We start from the raw sequence: 20,871 nt of genomic DNA, 5'->3' as shown, positions 1-20,871 counted from the left end.
CCATGATGAACCGAAGACACGTGTGCCGAAATCCTTTTTTATTACGTCGTCATCAGCGTGAGACTACCTGCCATTCCAGGTTAGTTATTTATTATATTTTTTTTTCCATGCTTGTCTGCATTCGGTGCGTCGAATGTCGTGTTCTGATGTCCCCAAGGAATGAAATTTTTTATCGTGGCGGTTGAATTTTGCTGGCATTCGCCGTTGTGCGTCCTCGTTAATTACCCACATACTCTTTGATTAGGCAATAGGGAAAGGGAACTAACTGATTGAATGTCTCATTTGAGATGTAATTTACTTGCTAGCACCTGCCGCAGCTCAAATAACAACGTTCGGGCATTTGCTAATTTCTTTTCGACCATGTTGCTTTTCTTTTCTTGTTGAAGCTGATTACCCTTGAATTTGTGAATCTGAAAACTCTTACACGCAAGGTTTTCCCTTGTTGTTTTCAATTTGTGGGAGTTTTCATTTGCCAACGTTTTGTCTAATTTTCGTGTCTCGCTTGATTAATTGGAGTAACGTGGATTGGTATCCTTGAGTCTCATGTTTCTTGGCGCTCGCCGCGTTGATGGCTTTTGTTATCGCTTCAAATCTCTGCCATCCGTTGCTGAATTGCGCCATTTAAAACGATTTTGCTTAAATAGTAGGATTGTTTTTTAGATTCTTTCTTAATATCCGGCAATTGATTTTTCTGAAACTGTTGAATTCCCACGTAAGGCTCTGTTTGTTCTGCATTCACTTGTTGGTCTGGCACGTTGCATCGGCAATTTACGACGCCCAATTTTTGTCTTGAAAAACCATTTGCGTTGGGGAAGTTTTGTGTTTCCAGTTTCACTGAGGCAACCATTTTGTGCCCGTTTTATTGCGTTTGAATTTTTTGAAGCATCAAATATGGGTATCCTTTTGACTCTTGGCTATTTTCAGTTTTATTATGCGGGGAAATAAAACCGAAAATTCAGTTCATTGATTGTTTATTTCCATGCTCGCAAATGTCAGGCTTTTTTTTTTGTTGAATTGTTTTCATTCGAATAATTTTTTAATGAAATCAAAGGTTGTTTTTTTTTTTAAAGAAAAAAAAGAAAAAGAATTGATGATCATGTAAAAAACACCATCTTTTATTGAAAATAGAATCACAACTGACGAAACATGGCTGGTTAGCCCTTATTCCAATTACAAAAAAAATTCAATAATTATGTTATACATGTCAATCGTTAAGAAGTCCCTCTGAAATTAGCAACACTTGGAGAAAAAGGGGGAGAAAACACAAGAGATATAGCGGTCAAAACTTCATAGAACGAAGACCCGAATAGAATTATGAAACAATGAAGAACCATCACGTTTTTTTTTTTTCGTAGTTTAAATTCCCGAATTTCGAAAGGAAAGTAGCCAATACCAATTGGCTCAACTCAAAACAGCTTTCTTTTAATTAATTACAAACATACGTAAAAGGGAGGGGAAAACAAGATTGCCACAAAGTGCATTTAATTAAAAGTAAAAAAAAAAACAGTACGTACAAAAAAAAAAAAAATAAAAGAACTCGCAGTAGTAAAGAAATGTACACAAAGCACACGAACACTAGCAATCAAGACCAATGGCCGACTTTTCGTTTTAATTTCCATGTAGCCGCAATTCTCTTTTTCCGGGTTGGTCGACGAGAAGTCCATTTGGTGTACACACTGTAATAAAATTACTAACAAAATTCTTTTAGATTGTTCTTTCGAACGACTGCGGCCAAGTTTTTCGAATTGCGCGCGCGACGCCCAGTCGATTTAGAAAATCTTGAAGCTAGGCATTTTGTGTGTTTTTATCTCATTGTTTTCAATTAGGAAGGCAGGGAGGGTTTGGGTTGCAGAAACCTCGAGGGTACGTTTACCACAAATCTACACGATGAACGTCATCGTTGCTAGAATGTCTACGAATAGAGAAAAATGCCATTTGAAAAAACCATAAATTTTTTTTTTCTAATTAAATTTTAAAAAAATGCGTTACCTGGAACGATCGGCCTCAGCCGCTGCACTGATTTTGGCCGAAACGGTGGCTAATGCAGATCGTTGCATGTAGCTGCCCGTCCTATCCAGATGGATGGCATCGGCTTCTTCATTTGATATCCGTCTCATTGGTGTCGAAGCACCTGAGCTGCCTGTCGTCGAGGTGGACGGGGCTGAACCGCTGGCCGACGATGGACCCATGTGAAGAGCCGATTTGATGATGCTGACGATACTCGTCCGCTCCGGCCGCTCTGGTTCGTCCCAATCTTCGAGCGCGTCTCTTTGCGATTGCCGCAACGAACTGTTCCGGCTGAAACGCGATTCGTGTGAATTTTGCCGCGACGCCGACGTCCGGAAATTGATCGTCGTAATTGGAATGTTCTGCACCCGCTCGATTTCTTCACCTTCATCTTCACTGGACGATGAAGGATCCGATTCCCAAGCCGGTTCTGCTATAGATGTTTTGATAATAGGTGGCTCTGGCGTCATGTGGACATCTGGAATCGTTTCCACTTCTGATGTGTCTAACGACGGCCCTAAGGCAGCGCTCGATGGATGTAACGTGTTGCCGTAGACGTTGACGTCGCGGAATCCGACTGATTTCGTCGATTTTCGAGATTCGGATCGCGATGTTGGTCTCGTCGGGCCATTGCTGAACGTTCGGTGCGGGTACCTCCACGGTGATTTCGGTGGGTCAAGTTCCATGGATGGGTTATCTAAACCGAATTTGGTGTCGTTGTTGGGGCCGTCCATTCCGCCGTTGAGACGTTTGGAGAAGCGGCGGAAGATTCTCGATCCGAAATTGCTGATTGGCTCTTCGAATCTCGATCGTCTTTTCCCAACTTTGGTGTCGCGACTTTCCTCGATGATGATGTGACGGTCGTAGGGCGTGTCATAATCCAGTTCGATGACGGTTGAGAATTTGTGCGGGAAGGCTATTTCCACTAAGGTGATGACCAATCCGAAAATTGAGACAACTAACCCTGTAGGGAGGGGAAAAAAAAATAGAATTGAAGGAAAGATCGAAAGGACTTCTTTTTTTAAGTAGAAGAAAAAAATGACCTGCGGCAAGGACGAGCCAGAAGCTCCAACCGAAGCTGAAACTGATGATGGAGTCTTCGAAGCGGATGACGAGCGGCCGACTTGGGATGTTCATGTAGTACAGTAGATTGGTTAACAGCATAAGGCCGCCAGTGCAGAGCATCATGTAGCCTCCGTAAACGGGTACGGTGACCAACATGATGTTCATCAAAAGCCACGCAGCAAATGCCGCCCTGCGTGAGAAACGAATGTGGGCCAAGCCCGTTTTGAAAAATGGTGTAACTTGTCAGTGAGAGATAACGGAGAGTGAGAGTGGAACACATTCGTTTGTTAAGCAGGTGAGAAAAGAAAACGGGCTGCGTTTTCACGAAAGCCACAGTTTCGGTGGTATATTGTTTTGAGGAGGGGGAGGGAAGTTCATTTCCGAAAAGAGGAAGGGATAAATATGCTGGGAATAAAACAAGGTGGTGAACGGGGGGTGGGCGGGCTTTGTGGTTCAGTTGCGGCTGGATCATTTTCAACAACAGACAATTTCCCTTTCGAGAGTGGTCATCCGAATAATCCGCATTAACTCTCGTTGCTACGGAAATGCTAATGAAAACGAAGGAGTCTAAACAAAAACTACTATACGCTTTCCTTTCTTGGAATATGTTCGCTTTTTTATTTGCGGATTCATAATAACTTTCCGTCGACTCAATGAAATGTGATACACCATCTATTTAAACCACCGTGTAAAAAACAAAAAAGCGAAACTCTTTTTCCGCTTGTTGCAGCGCATCGACATTACGGGTGGTGTTGAACACCAAACCATTTTTCGTTAAACGAATTCCGAAATGATGAAAGAACTTTTTTTTTTTTTAATCATTTGAGCTTGCCAGTATTTCCCAGCGATTCGCAAATTATCAAAAGAATAACGAGACAGTCTAAAAAAAAAATTGCTGTTCTAAGATTTTTGTTTTCATTATTTTTAAAGAGGGGGTGGGGGGACAGGTGAAAATGGCTCATGGCGGCCGCCGGCTGTTAGAAAGTGAACCAAGTTTTTTTTTCGCACGTCGTTTGTTTATTTCTTTTTTAAAAACTCTGTTTACATTCCCCTAAGTAAACTGTGCGTTTAAAGTTAAACATCGCCATTTGCGTGCAAAAAAATAAAAAAAACTTGGCACAGGTTGACGTCTTTAACCATTACGTTAAAGAACCAACGAGCCCTTGAGGCAACGAAATTTTCATTTCCTGGTTAAATGTCAAACATTTTGATGGATTCGATCACGAGTCGGTCAGCAGTTTATAAACGACCCCAATTCACGTCATGCACGCCGGAGAGAGAGAGTATGCGTGCGCTGTAGGGGCGGATAACATTTCTTTGTTCCAGACATTTCGTGCACCTGGGATGGTGCAAATTTTTCAATATTCTTTCCGCGTATGTTTTTTGTTTTGTTTTCAAACTTTGAGGCTTGTTGCTAAGGTATGTACGGCTGGTTGGTTGAAATTATAGACTGTCTGCGATTGAGTCACAAACAAAGCAATTTTGTGGGATTTCTTTAACGATGGGTATAACCGACATTCTTCTGGGATTGTAATGCCGATTGCGAATAATGACTTACAGGTGGGATTGGACGTCGTAAAAGAAAGGATCGTAAAAGACCACAAAAAGAAACATAGGGGGAACGGGAGTGAGAGATAGACAGGTGAAAATATTCGAACGTGAACGATGGTTGCACTTACCACAAGGCGATGCAGCTGTAGTAACCGGCTTTGCGGTAAGTTCTTCCCCATCCGAAACCTTCGTCGTTCAAGCTGAGGTATTCGGCCACCGTTAATATTGGATACGGTAAACCTTTTCGTAATGCAGCCTCGTATCCTTCGACCATATCGTCTGGGCCTTTCCAGCCGAATCGTTCGTTGTAATCGATACGGTCGCTCATATTGAACACGCCCGAAGCTGTACAATTAAAAGACATTTTGTTTGTTTTTTTTTCATTTTGTTTTTCACAATTCGATTTCGCTAGGGAGTGTTGAACTTTAAAAAAGACTTACAGCGGAGGGTGACATTGACATGATTGAATCCGATGTGAATGCCCAGTCTGGCGACAATTTTTTCGCTCGAGAAGGCTCGATAACTGCTTATTATTTGTTCTTCTGCTGTGTGCCATCCGCAACCGTTACTGCTCACTGTGCCCCAAACAAAAGAAATGCGGATGATTGAAATTGTCTTTGGAAGATCCGGGTTTTTTTGGAACGGAGGGGAGTCACGCATGATTGCTGACGCGCAAATTAGTTATGGCAGTGCAGGGACCTCGGGTCGCAGGTGATTGTTTTCTTTTGTATCCTACATTTTGAGCAGCGTTGCTGCTAGTGGGGAGGCATCGGCCTAACGCGCTGGCCTAGAGAAGGTGTTTATATTCGATTTCAAGGTAAATTTTGACGGGACGGGAGCGAGCACGACCTTGAAAGTTCTCTTTTCATTTTCGAAAAAAAAGCGGCCTCTTGTGTCTGTATATATCTTGTATACCATGTCGGACTATCTCCTCCGTTATTTTCCTCCTGTCCCCCCCCCCCCCACACAACCTCTTCCCCCTTTTCTCATAATACTTGGGCCTATGTTACACCTTTCGAAGGCCGCGTCGGTCGTTCTTGTTGCCTTTAAAAAATAAAAAAGAGATTTTTTTTTTGAAGCTTGAGGCCCCGGCAACGGCAAACAACCAGGTTCCTTGTTTTGTGTTATTGTGCCCAAGTTTTGTCGAGGCCAACTAGTTGGAATGTATTTACCAACTTCTCCCTTTACATAATTTCGTGTTCAATAGGTAAAAAAGCAACAGATTGGACAATAGCTCACTCTTGAATAACAGACTCTTAAAAGGTTTGGCTCATCCAAACGTGTGCCAAGAGGCACAGTTGACCATTCTTTATTTTTTGTGTTATAATTTTGATTCGAGGCCAAGTACCTTATTATTTTTTTTTTTGGTACGTACACTTGCGCTTAAAACATGCGTTTTAGTCCACCCTCCCTTTTTTTTTCTTCTTCAACCTGTCTTGATATTCACGTCATTTAGAGGTACGACCAGTTGTACAGCAAAGCGACTCTCTCTTACTGTATAAGCTACTGTTTAGTGAAAGTAGAATTTTGTTTCGATTTCAGAAATGTACAGTAAATTAACGCCTTTTTGGGTGAAAAAAAAGGGAAAATTCGCGTTTTCCGGTCTAGGGAAGCTAAACAAATGACAAGAAACTCGGCATAAACTTGAAAAAATAAAAATGATTACCGACAGATAAGGGCGAAAGGCTTATTGTTCTTGAGAGTTTTGCACGAAATGTTGTGTTCACGAACGGTGGGTTCCATTAGCTACGACGAGGGCCAGCCCCCCTGCGTGTAATGCGTTTTAAACGGGTCCCGACTTTTATTTGTTTGATTTAATCGAGTAAATCCATAATTTTTCTTTTTTGTTTAATAATAGCGAAATTAAGCATGAGAAACAAACAAAAAAACAAAAAAAAAAGATGTAGGAAATGGCCTACTTAAGAGTTGGCTGGTCATCCGTATTTTTTTTTCGAAATTGTTTAAGAACTTTATTATGAGATTGGGCACGTGCAAATACTCATTACACACCGCAGTGTTGGGATCTTGCCAACCGTGCCAATGCGAGTTTAAAGAACCCCCATTTTTTTTGCCCTCGGATAATTTTCGTATTTCTTTCCTGGGAAGTGACGCAATAATCGGGAAATCGTTGAGCAGAACTGCGGAATGAAAACAAACAGCCCCGAGAAAACGAAAGGAACGATCTGCCCTATCTACATTGCGTTATTATCTCTACACACCATGGAACTAGTTCCCCCCTCTCTCAAAAAAAAAAAAAAAAAAAAAAAATGCTATGTTTAACACAAAAGGAATTGATCGGTTTAGCTCGACTGCATGCGAAAATAAGCGACGTTAAAAATAAATGAATTTTCACTGGGGAGCGATTTAAGAGCCTTGCATCAGATGAGCTTAGTATTTTTTCAATTTAAATTCGGGTTTCATTTTTCCCGCGACAACGAAAATCAAATACGACCGCATCCTATTTATTAATTCAGATGAGTCGGGACTTTCTCTATGCAACAGCCGCTCTAATCCGCATAATCGTCTCGCAACGGGATATTTTCTTTTTTTTTTCTTCAAAACAAAAATGTTGGTGTGATGTAAAGGTGTCGAAATAAAAGAAGAAAATGTTTGCCTTACCGAGTATGACGGCACCGACAAACAGGCTGATGGTGACGCTCGTGAATGTGGTAAAGCGCTAAAAACAAAAAAATTCAAATGAGTTTTTTCTCGCGAGAATTTATCAAGCAGAAATATTATGGACGATGATGTAATACGAGAGTTATTTCATACATTTTTTTTTTTTCGTCTTTAAAGACATTAGCAATAACCAAAATGTCTAGCCGTCACACGACGCCGCCAAAAAAAAAAAGGGGGACGCCGTTTCTTCAGGGAGGGTTTTGCGACTGCACGATCGTCTAGGGAAAGTGGAGGGTTTGACAAGATCATTGGTGGTGGCCATCGTGAGGCTGACCGTTTTTTTTTTTGTGTGTGTGTGCGTCCCGCGTGCAACATGACGGACGCGTCTAGTGCGCACGGCCACACTTTCTTGGTTGGTAGGAACTTACCTCTTTACGAATGCCGGGCAAAATGATGAGGAAGGCCACAAAGAGAGTGATGAAGATGACGCAAAATGTGATGGTGGAATAATCGCCAGTCACGGCCGTCCGGTTGGCGCGGTCGTAAAGTGTTGGTCCACCGTCGTGGCGAAACGCATCGAACCAGCCTTTCATTTTTTGATGCGCAATTTTTGTGGCCGTCACGTTAATCTTGTAGCTTTGATACTCCACTCGAGTTTAACGGGTCGTGAATTGCTTGTCAACCGGCTGCACGAAACGAAAAAAAAGAATTAGGCAAATTAAACAATTGTAACCAAAAAAAAAAAAAAAAAAGAATCACGTCATGGATGTTTCCTTGACGATTTTCTTCAAATATCCTTGTTAAACTAAATCGAAATAGATTTCGGAGCGCGCGGGGGGGGGAAGATATCCAAGACGAATTGTTAACCATTGCTTCATTGTGTCCATTTACCTTTGACCATTTTTGGTACTAGTTTCTTAAAAGATCGAGAGCAAGCACAGTCCCCCCCCCTCTCTGAAAAAAATGTGTTTGGAAATGCCGTTAAGCGGATTCCAAGTTGCGACAGGATACTCGCCGATTTCTAGCCCTTCTGACAGTTTTCCTATTTGTGCGACTCAATAATTATCCGTATTCCCTAACGTCAAAGCGACAGGATGACCCCGTTGAATGGAAGGAATATCCTCCCCCTTTTATTTTGCTTTAACCTCTGCTGGGCAAATGGTTTCTGCCCACGTTGACTATACGAGATGTTCTTTGTCTTGTGTTTAGAATTCCCCCGCCGCCATCGTTCGACGGCCCACCTTTTTGTTTAAGGATTTTTCTTATTTCAAAGTAAACGTTTCAATGACGTTTCTGTTTGGGATTTTGTTGAACCCGGAACAATCTTTCAAAAGGATTGGCGAAGCTGTCGTTAAACGAATTCGAGCGTGATGAACGAAGCTCAAGTCTTAAAAAAAAAATGCGGATGTTGGGTGTGGCCGGCCGCCTACACCTGTTAATGGCTACGAAGGCGTAATTGTTAAGGTAAACAGCTGTCGCACGATTTAATTCGTTAACCAAACGAGGGTGGGATGACGTGAAGGTTAAGCTGTCGTGTTTTCGACGTTTGATCATCCTGATGGAATCTCGTAATGCGGGATGAGCTGATGTAACCCCGAATGAATTAGTGTTTACACGAGGGCGAAAAATACAAGGAGGGATTACAATAAATGCTAAGGATTATGCATGGCCCGAAAGGCCCTTACCAAGGACTTTTGGCCAAAATTGTTAAACCATTTTCTTTTATTTTCGTTCGTCTTGAATCTTTAAAATATTTGGCGTATATTCTAACGCAAATCAAATTGAGAAAGACCTGCGTCCTGAATAGAATAAACAAAGAACGTCTCGTTATGTTTGGAGAAAATGTTAGTTGAGCATCAGGTGATTTCTAGCGTTCACGTATGTCGTCTGGGTTTGGACATAAAAAGAAAATTCATGTCATTTTAATTCTAGAGGGAGAAAAAAAAATGAAATTGAACGACTCGTGTGTAGCCCCACTCACGTCGCTGCTAAACCCGTTATCATTCAATAGTGGCCGAGTTCTTCTCCAAACGACTTTCTCTTTTTCCCGAATGTTTTTTTTTTTAAGAAGCCCTCATCTTTTGGATTGAAAAATCATCCAGACATGTATGCATATCTTAAAAAAACATGTCTGCGTGACTCCAGGTCATTGGCGCACGACGTCTATCTTTTGCTTCCATTAGTACGTGAATTCTTTTCTTTTTTCAAACCATTTTTTTTTTTTAACCCTTGATTTTTTGGAGGCCTGCGGGCATTTGGTTGTTTCCCGAACAGAGTTGTTTCTTTCTGCAGCCCAAACAAAAGATGATATTTCTCTTTCTCTTTCGGCTTGGAACTTTCTCCTGGACTCTCTTGTTCTCGTCGCCCCTTTCGTTCAGCTCAAGTCATCGGGACCCGAAATCTCTTTTCACTTCTTGCCTGAGGCTGTGTGTCGTGCTGCCACGAACCGAAAGGAGAATGAAGGAAGTTCTAAACGAATTTGACCGAAAGCGGAAAGTGACAATTTTCTCAGACATTTTTTTTTTAAAAAGGGGAATTCTTAGCGTTTTCATTGGCTAAATTAATAAACACAGAAAATAAAAGGAATTACATCAGAAAAAATGAATAAGAGTTCGAAGGGAGGGGAGGGGGAGTTGAATTGAATTGAGATGTTTACCACTAGCAGACGATTTTCTGGCGAACGAGACTATCCGGAAGGAAATGTTTTTGTTGTTGTCGCTTGGTGATGAAGCCATCTCAGCGAGTCGAATCGCACGTCACGACGACGGCAGATTCTATCACATCAAAGCCGACGATTATCCACATCACATCAAAATCTTTTTTGTTTTCCCTTTTTAAAAAATTTGTTTCACTCTCAAAGTCACCAATTTGAAAAAGAACAAAATTCCTATAAAAAAACCCCAAAAATGTCAACTACGAATTGGTGACTTTCTGAAGATGAAGTTAATATCAGTCTACCACGAAACGTCGAAAAAGATCACACACATACACATTAAACACAGAGAAAAACGAGAGTTAAGGAAAAAGACTTGAAAGCGAGCCGAAGGCTGACTTGCAACTGGCTGGTTCAGCTGACCGGAATTTGTCGAAGAAGTCAGGCTCCACCGCTAGGGTGCTCCGTTACTGCTAGCTTTTTTTTTTGTTTTTTAGATAGCAACTGTGTGCAAAGGTATAAATATATATCCAGAGAAAATGGCCAGGAAAAAAAAAAGGGAAAAGCGCGATTATAATGCGAAAGAGAGAAAGGGGAAAGAAAAAATGGGGGGGGGGGGACTATGCCAGAATATGACCGACTTTTTAAATGCTATAACACTTTTTTTTCTGGGTTGTAATTTTTGTCGACTTTGTCTAAGAGAAGCGCACGAACGTGCGGGTTTTTTTAAAACTCCCGAAGGTGTACGTCAGATCCGCGTTTGAATTTAAGAAAAAGAACGGGTTAGCTGACTCATCAGCAAATGTTGTACCGGTGTCCCCATCTTGTAATTTTTTTTCCCCCCCGCACTTACGTCATCATCCTTGGATGATGGTTTTATTTTTCCCGCTATTTGATTCTGAAAAAGACTGGAGGTCGTTGAATAAACCTGTCTAAAATTAATTCGGAAATGAAGCAATAAAGAAATAATGAGATAAAGGTTAAAGGTGTGCCGTTGACATTGAATCGAAGGTCGGCGAGATGCTAATCCATAACTAGAACAACGAAATGGATCTTTTCCCTATCGAACCGATGAGGTGACAGTGGGTCTTGTGCAATCAACGAGAGATGAAAGTCGAAACGAATCACGCACATCTAGAAAAGGATGGAGGTGCCAGGCTTGTTTAAAAACAATCTAATAAAAAGGGCGTTTGCTCTTGTTTCGCTCTTGGCCGTATCGAAATAAAAAAAATCAGAGAGAGAAAAAAAAACAAAAAACAATTGGATGCAAATATCCATCCTCACTTTTCCTATTACTCTATACCAATCTGATTATGCTCCACTGAGCTTCCAATGAAAAACGAAAGTTGACACCATTTTTGGGTGATGTTAACTCTCACTCGCATCGATGTTGTTTTTAATATTTCAAAATACGAGAATAAAAACGAGCAACTGCTGGCTTAGCGGTTTGATGCCTATTGACGAACTGGCACAGCAGGCAGAACACAATGTATAACGTTAGCAACGCGAGTCTATTCTTCGTCGTCAAGTGGATCAAACGAAAGTGAAAATGACAGTCCGTTTCCGTTATTTTTTTACAAACCGCCGAGATGTGGGTCAGAGTTTCGGGTTCGTTTTTTAAATAAATCCAATAAAGAATGAATTGTTTTCTTGTTTCAAATACGGTGCACGTTAACCGTTTTTGCACGATAAAAACCCCGTTAGAATGTCATGTAATATTCTGTTTGTTTTTTTGTGAAGAACGCGCAAAATGAAAGAAGAAACAAAACTTACGTTGTGTACGAGAAGTCCACGTGTTATTTTCTCCTATTTGTTTATGTTTAAAGTTGCACTCGTCAAAGACAATCACGAAATAAAAAAAATTGTCCAAAAATGGCAATTCACTTTTTGTTTTCCCTTAAAATATTTGTGGGGTTTTTCAAAAAAAAAAATTAGGCAATGTTTTTTAAATTGAAAGAAAATGAGCCGGTGTGTGGAACGAGCTCCGACAACGGGTCGAGTTAAACAATCCGGGACGACGAGTTTATCGAGACTGAGCTCGGCAATGTCACTACCGGCCTCTAATATGGGGAAGAGAAGTAAAACAGGCAGCAAGGAGACGAAAGGAAAAAAAAAAGAGAGAGAGAGAGAGACCTTAAGGAGAGCCCGAAGTTTAGAGGTCTCTCCCAGGTGGGTTGGCCCGTCGGTTTGTCGGTTGAGGTTCTTTTTTTTCTTTTTCTTCTTCTTCTTCCCCCTTTTTCTTTGCCTTGTTTCGTTGCGAGTCTTTCTAGACGGACGATTGGATGTGTGGTGTTGCTCTCCCCCACTTGTCCTCCCACCCGAAAAACTCTCCTCACTACCGGAGCCTTACACCTGAGCAAAAGAAGGTGGAGGGAATCAAACTGGTACCACCACTCTGGCAAGGTCATCCCCAAAGCGGAATGAAGCTGCCACTGCCTATCGAAGGCAAGGTGATTTTTTTCCCTTCTTTCTTCCTTTCGTGTTAAAGAAAAAAAAAAAAAAAAAGAAAACATGTACGTGTGTGTGTGGGAGGTTTTTTTTTTTAAAGTTTACCGAGGGGCGGAACTTGACACCCCCCGCTGTTATGTTTGTATTGAGAAAGAATAAGAATTAAACCAATTTGAATAGGAAAAAATAATAAGAGCGGTGTGGTGTGGCATGGAATAATAGGAATTGAATTATTTAAATTATTCACCGGAACAGTCAGTTTTTTTTTTTTACAAGGATATTTCCGTATTGAGGTTTAATGAAACATTAAATTTTTCGTGCGCAATTTGCTATTCGTCATTTTCGGGACTCGCGAAATCGGTGAAATGTCAGTTTGCGTGATCAGTGCCTACGTGCTTATCAAGGAGAAAGGCATGACAATACTCGATTGTGTTATTTGTTTTTATCGTAAGTATCAATCAAACAATCCATTTCTTTTCAATTGCGGTTCCTTGTTCGCTCCTGTTTTGCCACTCCAATTGCTTTTGATAATAACGGGCGTGTGTGTGTGTGTGTGCTTTATCCGCACCAAGTCGTTTCCGAACGTTTGATATTTTTTTGTTTTTTGCTATAAAGTTTTTATTCAAACTTAGTCGAGGAGAAAATCAAAATGAATTTTGAATGGCCAGTAAACGTCACGTATCGAACGAAATGTTTTGTTATTTTGGAGCTCTGTGTTTGATTGGGAAAAATATCAGGAGGCCGAAGGGAAATGGTTGACGAATGAAACATAATAAAGAGAAAATCCAAGTGAAATGAATTTGCTGCTGCAGTTTATTTTTTATTATTATATTACCATTTAAAAAAAAAAAAGCAAAAATGGGCGGCCAGTTGCCTAGTGAAAGTCCCGTTGAAGGCCAAGATTCCGGCCCGGTTCCAATAAGTATCTACGTCATTGGCTAATATTTGCATCTTTTTTTTTTTAATTCATCTTTATGTATTCCCATTTTTTGTTTTATTACTGGAACATTCACAATTTTTTCTTTTTCAAAGTTATTCAATATTCAAACTGAAAATGGGGAGTTAATCGACTTGTAATAGTTTGATTTCATGTCCCTTTTAAAACAAAATATGTTTCATCTGTTAAACGACGCAACAATGTACGTGCCAAATATCAGCCAAATACGTAGTTAAGACTTAACGTTCATCTAAAACGATGTGCACTGAACTTCATAAGCGAACGGGTAGGCAATTGAGGAAATGGGTCAAATATTATTCCTTTCTCGAAAACCAGTTTCTCCCCGGACATGGCAAGAGAAGCGGAAAAGACAAAGAAGTAGGACAAATCGAAAACTGTTCCGGATTGTACTTGACACTTTTCAAAACGCTTAACATTTTTGTTTTCGACCGTTATTCTCACTAAAAATGGGTTTCAACGCAGGAATTTTTCGCGCGATACGTTTGACCGACATTCAGTTTCAATTTCCGCAGTGGGTTGACCATCGCCTGTCTTTAACATCTGACTGATTGTTTGTTATCTTTCAAAGATTTCAAGGCAGACAATAATACAGATTCACGTTTTAAAAAAATGCCTTGAGATAATGCAAAGCAGGATGTAAAAAAAAATGGGCAGCTGGGAGGAGCTAAATATCGATCGGTTTGTTTAGATCGGACACGGTCGTGAGTAAACGCGTCTGTATGTGTTTTTTTTTTTTGCTTCTCTGTTGGAGGCTACTGCGTCTGATCGTCCTTGTCAGGGGGCGCTATCGTGCAACACTAGCGGAACGCCATGCCAGAAAAAAACAAACAAATGTAGGCCAAGGTAAAAACATTGCGTTTGGGAACAAGAATGACTCGCACTCTTTGACGTTCTTCTTAAAACACGTATGAAAACTGGCTACTGTCTTGTTCCTCATCGTCTCTTTTCCTTCTTCTTCCCTTCGATTTGTCGTTACGTGAATCACGTTTTTGAAGAAGGCGGGCGGGGAAATATCAAATGTGGCAAAGGGCAGAGTTATTCCTGATGGAGACCCACTTGTTTGTCAGATCGAAGATGAGGAGAGTGGCATCCGTAGATGGGCGTTAGGATTTTTCATTTTCGAAAGTTTCCTCTTTTTTTTTTTTTTTTTTTAATTTCATTTTTCGTTTGCTGGTCAAAGACCTAATGAATTCTAACTAGTGGAAGAGAGCTAACGTTAAACGGGTTGAAATGAGAGAAAATAAAACATTGGTCAGCATGATGTGTGTGAATCGTTAAAAAATAAAGATTGGAGCGCTACAACCAGATAAATAACATCGCACAAGCGAAAGTCATTTGCCCCAACTAAAAGAACTTTCTGATGCTGCTGCGTTAAATGATTTTGACACATAAGAAGCTCCTATGAAAGTAAATCTCTTTTTTTCGGTACGCGTCTAGCAGATGGGACAACTGAACCTTTTCCCGAAAGAAAACGTTACGTGATTGGCACACGACGCGTTAAAACAAAAAACAAAGCAAAAAAAAAAAAAAAAACAAGACGAGAAACAAAATGTCTATGGTTGTTAAGTTTTTTTTTTTTTACTTTCATTTTCTTTCTCCCGTTGGGGATAATCTCTGCTCACCTCTACTGGTTGCTTCTCTTTTTATTATTATTATTTTTTTTTTTTTGAGACTTTATTTTTTTGTTGTTGTAACTTTCCAGGAATGATTGTTAATTTGAGTGTCTCGTTCTTTCTCTCGCTTAATCATTTTTTGTTTTTTGTTTGCACCTAAAGGGAGAGTGAGAGAAAGAAGTAGGGACCCTAAAAAAAAAATCTATGAGAGAAAGTCATCCATTGATTTCTAACCCGAGGCGACTTGATTTACGCACACCTCATTCCCAATCAAGTTTAATTACAGTTGGCTGCCCAGATCGCAGGTGTTGACGATACACTAACTACATTCGAGATTCATTTTAACTGTTTAATTGGCTCTTACCACCCAATGCTTGATTGTGCGCATATCACTGGAACACGTCTTGTAAAAAGACAAGATCCAATGAAGATGTCGCTTTTAGTTGTACGAACGTGAACGGGACGAAGATGTTGTGCAATAGATCGCGCTCGTAAAGAAAGAGAAATTGTGTCTATGTCGTTTTTTGTTTTGTTTTGTTTTAGTCGTTTATTGCAAAACAAAAAACCATGTTGCCTCTCTCTTTCTGGAAGATTCAAATTCTGGGACTGGCAACGGGTGTCGGACAAGCGCGCAACGAATAAGAGAAATCAGTGTTAATTGCTATTGGCTCATTAAATTGATCAGCTTGATTTAGAAAGTCGACAACTAGCCACTGGAACATATACAACAGTAAATCTAATCGACGTGTTAAGAAAAAGAGTTTAAAACAATGTCATTTCAAAGGCGGATATCAGGCGAGATGAAACACAAATCATACCGGACGTGAAATACATTGCCGCTAGCCTTTGATCTAAATTTCATTAGCGTGAATTGGCTCAAGTGCTTACTCTAGCGTTACACGGTCTTCGCTAAGGCGGAGAGTAGAGGAACCCCAACAAAATTCGAAACACGGAACGCGCGCGCGCGCAACATGTTGATATGGAATTATGGCCAGCGCTATCGAAAGTGTGACCTTCACCCAATTTCCCTTTCGTTAAATTCCCGACGATCGTTTATTTTCCATTTCTTTCAAGGGGAGGTGTCTGGTGTAATGCGGAATGTTTCGTGTAGAATGCCAAACGCCAGCAGTGAACACGTCGGAGCAAGGAAAGGGAAGTTAATGTAGAACAGTGGGAAATCCGGTGGCACGTAGCATTCCCCCTCGCTTTTATTTTCTTTCTTTGTAACAAACTGGTTTGCATTTTTGCTGTTGCATTGTCTTTAAGGTTATGATAACAGTTCCGTATGATCAAACCGGGTTGTTCATTAATAGTTTCTTTTTTTTAAATCCTTGGCAAGAATATGCACGTCGACTGATCATTTGCATTGAATAATCGAACCAGTTGCTGACTCATCGTAATTGAAGTAACGATAAAGCGGTTTAATTTAAATGAAGGAAATCGGCCGTCATCGTGACTGGCCCATTTCTTTTTAGAACGTGTGGTTTTTTTTTTTTATAGAGTTCATCCTCAGTTTGTTCCGTTGAAAAAACAAAATGGTATCCATGAGAAATCGTGACATCAACCGCAAAAGGTAGACTTGCAGAGGAAAACAAAATAGGAGCGATGTTACCGACCTTGACTTCCTTATCTCGAATCACGTCGCTTATTAGGCTTCTTATTTTTTTTTTAATTTCATACGAACCATCTTTTTCTTTTTTGTGAGGGTCTCGCTTCTATGAGCAAAGGGGATTTTTTTTTTAAAAAGGGAAGAGAAACACATCATGCTTTTATTATTTCGCCTTTTCGTAATTGTTATTCTTTACCTCCGTCGAAAACTGGGGAACTAACCGGCGGCAAGGACGATGAGTCCCGACGCAGCGGGAGTACCGCTTCAAGACAGCAGATTAACCTACTCTCTGCGTCGTGAGCATTTTCTTTTTCCATCTTACTTTTTAATGGTCTTGAAAAAAAGAAGAAGAAAGAAATGGAATTCTTTTTTTTTTTTTTTTTTTTTTTTTAATACTTCATCATCTTTTTTTTGTGTAGTGGCTGAGGAAGTCTTCCCGTTTCACGAAATTTCTAGGGCTTGAACACGCACAAGAAAGAACTTGGAGCAACTGTTCCGAATTTTATTTTATTTTTTTCCGGAACGAGGCCAGCAATTAGCCTTGTAGACTACGCGCCCTTCAATCAATTTATGCGCCGGAATGTTCCGCGTTGTTTGCGCTCGCCTTCCACATCACAATGTGTAGATGAACTTGGTCGATGGTTATATTACCTCACGTGTGCCCCCCTTTTTTTTTCTAACATCTTATGATCTGTTCAATTTGTTGCGTGTTCTTCTAGGTTGAATGTAATCCGTCTGGTGTAGACATTTGATGTTTGTCGTGAACGATCGATTTAGGCCGGATCATTTTTCAATTTCCTCGTCGTTGTTTATATCACGAAAAAATGTTAAGCATTTAACATTGACCTACTGCACATCGTTTGCATATTTTTTTTTTTTTTTTACCGTAATTGACTTACCTAGATAAATGAATCTATTTTTTAAAAAGCGCTCAACAGCAATTGTTGTGGTCACGTATGTGCCCTGGACGTTTTTTAAATTGCATTTGGAGATAATGTTGCACTTGATTTTCCCTTCCTTTTGAAATGATAATTAAGGTCAATCCGAACAAGGTCGAAAGAATTACAACAGTTCTTTTTTTTTTTGAACGAGTCAGGGAAATGTACATGCGACTATTTTTAATGACTCATTTAAATTTTTTTCACGGACGAATGGAAGTTTAACCAACATAATCCCGAGCGACAAAGCGAACTAAAAACAACAGCAAAACAAAGAGAAAAAAGAAAAAGAAAACCCCTTGGTGAAAGCGGAATGTTTTCTCTTTGCCTACGTGACACCCTGTAAGTTCACCAACGTTTAACAAATATTTTTCATACATTTCCGAGAAGGTATCGGCCTTAAAAAAAAAAACGAAAAAAAAAACCAAAAGGCTTAGGGATTCCAGTAATTAGAGAACAAAAGTGAAAGTTGGATGAACTTGTGCATCAAGAAATAGGATTTAATAGCTTTGAAAAACGTACGTAACTTGTCCGCTATTTTTTTTTCCCCGTTTCATTAACGACACACCTCGTTACAATTAAGGCCTTTACAGTTTGTCGTGCAGTCGTGCGTTAAGAGTTAAGTTGACCGTCAAACAATGACGTCAGGCGGGCCGTCGTTTAACATGGAAGACGTGGTGCAATGACGGTCGTCATCCTTGATGTTAAATGTTTCACGATTCGATTTAACATCACGTGTGTTCCAATCAACAATGATAACTGTGCGTTAGGCCCAAACCGGTAGATCTTTCGTTAGTTTTAAATATTTCATAATGCGCATGTCCAAGTTAGCATACCGAACACACCTTTAGGCCATAACTGTTGTCCAACAGTGAAAGTGCGTGAGCTACGATTGCATTTAACGGCCATGGAACACGAGAAGAATCCTCATTTTTTTTTTTCCTTTTTATTTTGGTTTGGAAAATAGATTCGGAGCTCTCGTTGTCTGGCCAAGCGTAACGTTCAACCTACATTCCGCAACGAATACATCAATGATCTTTATCGATAGACTCGGGAGCAATGGATCACTACCGTCCCAGCCGGTTTGACAGCGCCCATACCTTGGATTTCTAATTCCCTATCGGCGACGAAAGCGGCTTGTATATTCTGATGTGCGACCTCCGATGTATATACGTTTTTTCTGATTTTGAGATAATATTAATGTCTTTCTTCTTGGGTTCGTCGTCCTTATTTCCACCGTTTCGCATTTTAAATAGGAGAAAAAATTATAGACCCGTGTCAATGTAAACATCAGAGCGAAGGGACTGGGAAATCCTTGCCCGAAATTTCAATGGCCGACACCCTGACATCGCCGTTTAAATGTCTAAACTCGAAATCGTTTTTGTTTTAAGAAAACCGGTCCAACACTTTATTATGCCAGTGATTATCTGAGAAACGAGAGCTGCGATTGCTTTCTATCCAATCCTATTAGGTTGTCTTGTTAGAGAGTCTGTTAGTCAATTTTCATTAGGCAATCGATGTTTTTATTCTTTTGTTTGGGAATCAATCGCGGAGAAGGGAAAGGTCCGGTTGACATGAACGACGCATCAGAGTAAATACAAGTGGAAGTTCCAATCTTAATGTGCTACAAGTTCAAAATGGGTTTAAAAAACATTTCGACATGAGGGCCAGTGTTGCTTAAGCAATTGCTTCAGTCCATGTACGTCATTGTGAAATCAAAACAAGGGAAAAGTAAAATGTTTAAAAGAACACAAATTTTTTTTCTTTTGAAAAAAAACGCTGTTAAACTAGAAGCTGTTAAGGTTGCTAGGGACACTCACTGAATTTCCAAACGACGCACAACAGATTTTGTAAACTCGATCGGATCATGAGATTTCGATGTCAAGGTAAATGCAACGCCCGGTTATTCACCTCCAGTGAAGCCCATTGCATATTTTAACATATTGTAATTGTGGAGTATGGATGATATATTTTTATTTCGAATAATAATTGCCCTTTTCTTGAACTTGTTCATGAATTCTTGTCATGCCACTGAAAGAAATCATTCATTCGTGAGATGGACTCGTAATTCTCAAGATTTTCAACGTGCGCGTGATAACTACATCGTGTTGCACGTGATTTATTGGTTACTCCCTTTTGTGGAGTGGACCACTTTTTTTCTGGCATCTACTTTTTATTTTATTTTTTTTTTCTGCCTCTAATAATAACCTCGCGCAGCTGTTGTACAACATTGTTCCCATTTGGTAACCCAATGCCTTTTTCAACCGACTCATTTGGTTGCGAATCTGCGTGTTGCGTTATGTCGATAACGTCGTCTGTCCGCACATATCATGTCTTTTGGCAAATTTCACAAGTCAATCGAAGATTGATGACTTGCTCCTCAGGCGCCCTCCTTTTTTTTCTTAACAAAAAAACAAAAAAAGATTTGCATCAAAAACAATCCATTATGCGACGTTCCCTTTTTAGTTTAAAATGCGAGGACGCAAAAAAACAAACAAAACAGTGTATAACTGGAACACAATCCCCTACAGACAATCGACATATATATATATATATATTTTTTTAGATAAACAAAACAAGAAAAAGACCTAAACCGCAGACACGATTTTTTTAGTGACAATGTCCCCATGGTTCTCAATTTTCAATCGGCCTTCCGTTCGCGTCCTCGTACCATTCGTTAATTCAATGGAGAATTATGCGCGCCCTTCGCGCATTTCTTGACATGTACCTAATCTTTGCCAAATGTGTGTTGTGTAAAACGCATATTTTGTTTCTTGTTTTTTCTTTTTTTTTTTCGTTTGACTCGGCCTTTACTTTGTTCTCAATCCTCTTGTCAATAACTTCATTCAACCACAAGAGGGTGGCGAGGGCCAGTAGGTCTGCAGGGATGTAACCAAGACCCTGGGTATACGTCTGAATTGATGGGCCTTTTTTAAATAATTTTTTAAAGAATATATTTCACGTGAAATAAAACCACACTATTTGTTTTGTAAAAGTGGATACAGTTCTCCGAAAAAATACGACCAGGTGAAACAAAAGAAAAAACAAAAACTATACCTTGGAAATGAATAGCTTTCGGCGAAACATGGTAGTACCAACGAAAGTTTGGCGCCATCACATTTTTTTTTTACAAGTGTGCTGTGTCTTTAAAGGCGAGACAATCGTTTTCCCTTTCTGTTCTCATCTCTGAAATGTTTTAAGTGTCTCGTCGTCTAGCTGGCCGATGCCAATCGCCTTCAGCGAAAACGATTCTCCAAAATGAGATACCATCGCAATCTGCTTTATTAACAGTGCTGGGCTGCCTGACTTTATGAATAATTGTGAACAACGAAAAAAGAAATTTTGCGTAAAAAATTTGTGTATGAAACGAATTTTGATGCAACAACAAAACCAAACAGTTAATCATTTCA

At 40.0% G+C, this 20,871-nt stretch overlaps 1 protein-coding gene across 2 annotated transcripts; it reads right to left on the bottom strand.

Moving 5' to 3' along the window:
- Window positions 1-1,815: 1,815 nt before the first annotated feature.
- On the bottom strand, window positions 1,816-11,848 carry LOC130686459 (uncharacterized). Of its 2 annotated transcripts, none has more exons than XM_057509596.2 (8): window positions 11,669-11,848; window positions 7,671-7,928; window positions 7,243-7,300; window positions 5,064-5,198; window positions 4,752-4,968; window positions 3,051-3,262; window positions 1,990-2,971; window positions 1,816-1,912 (listed from the first exon to the last, which is right to left on the bottom strand). In XM_057509596.2, the coding sequence occupies exons 2-8, from the start codon at window positions 7,833-7,835 to the stop codon at window positions 1,870-1,872; spliced, it is 1,812 nt and encodes a 603-aa protein (XP_057365579.1). In that variant the 5' UTR covers window positions 7,836-7,928; window positions 11,669-11,848; the 3' UTR covers window positions 1,816-1,869. The 2 variants fall into 2 exon arrangements, with proteins under 2 accessions (XP_057365579.1, XP_057365578.1); XM_057509595.2 differs by lacking the exon at window positions 11,669-11,848 and adding an exon at window positions 9,899-10,224.
- Between the last annotated feature and the right edge of the window lie 9,023 nt (window positions 11,849-20,871).

This window comes from Daphnia carinata, chromosome 2, assembly GCF_022539665.2.
Source record: "Daphnia carinata strain CSIRO-1 chromosome 2, CSIRO_AGI_Dcar_HiC_V3, whole genome shotgun sequence".
NCBI lineage: Eukaryota > Metazoa > Arthropoda > Branchiopoda > Diplostraca > Daphniidae > Daphnia > Daphnia carinata.
Note: the sequence above shows the minus strand (reverse complement) of the source record. Positions and strands in the feature narration are given on the sequence as shown.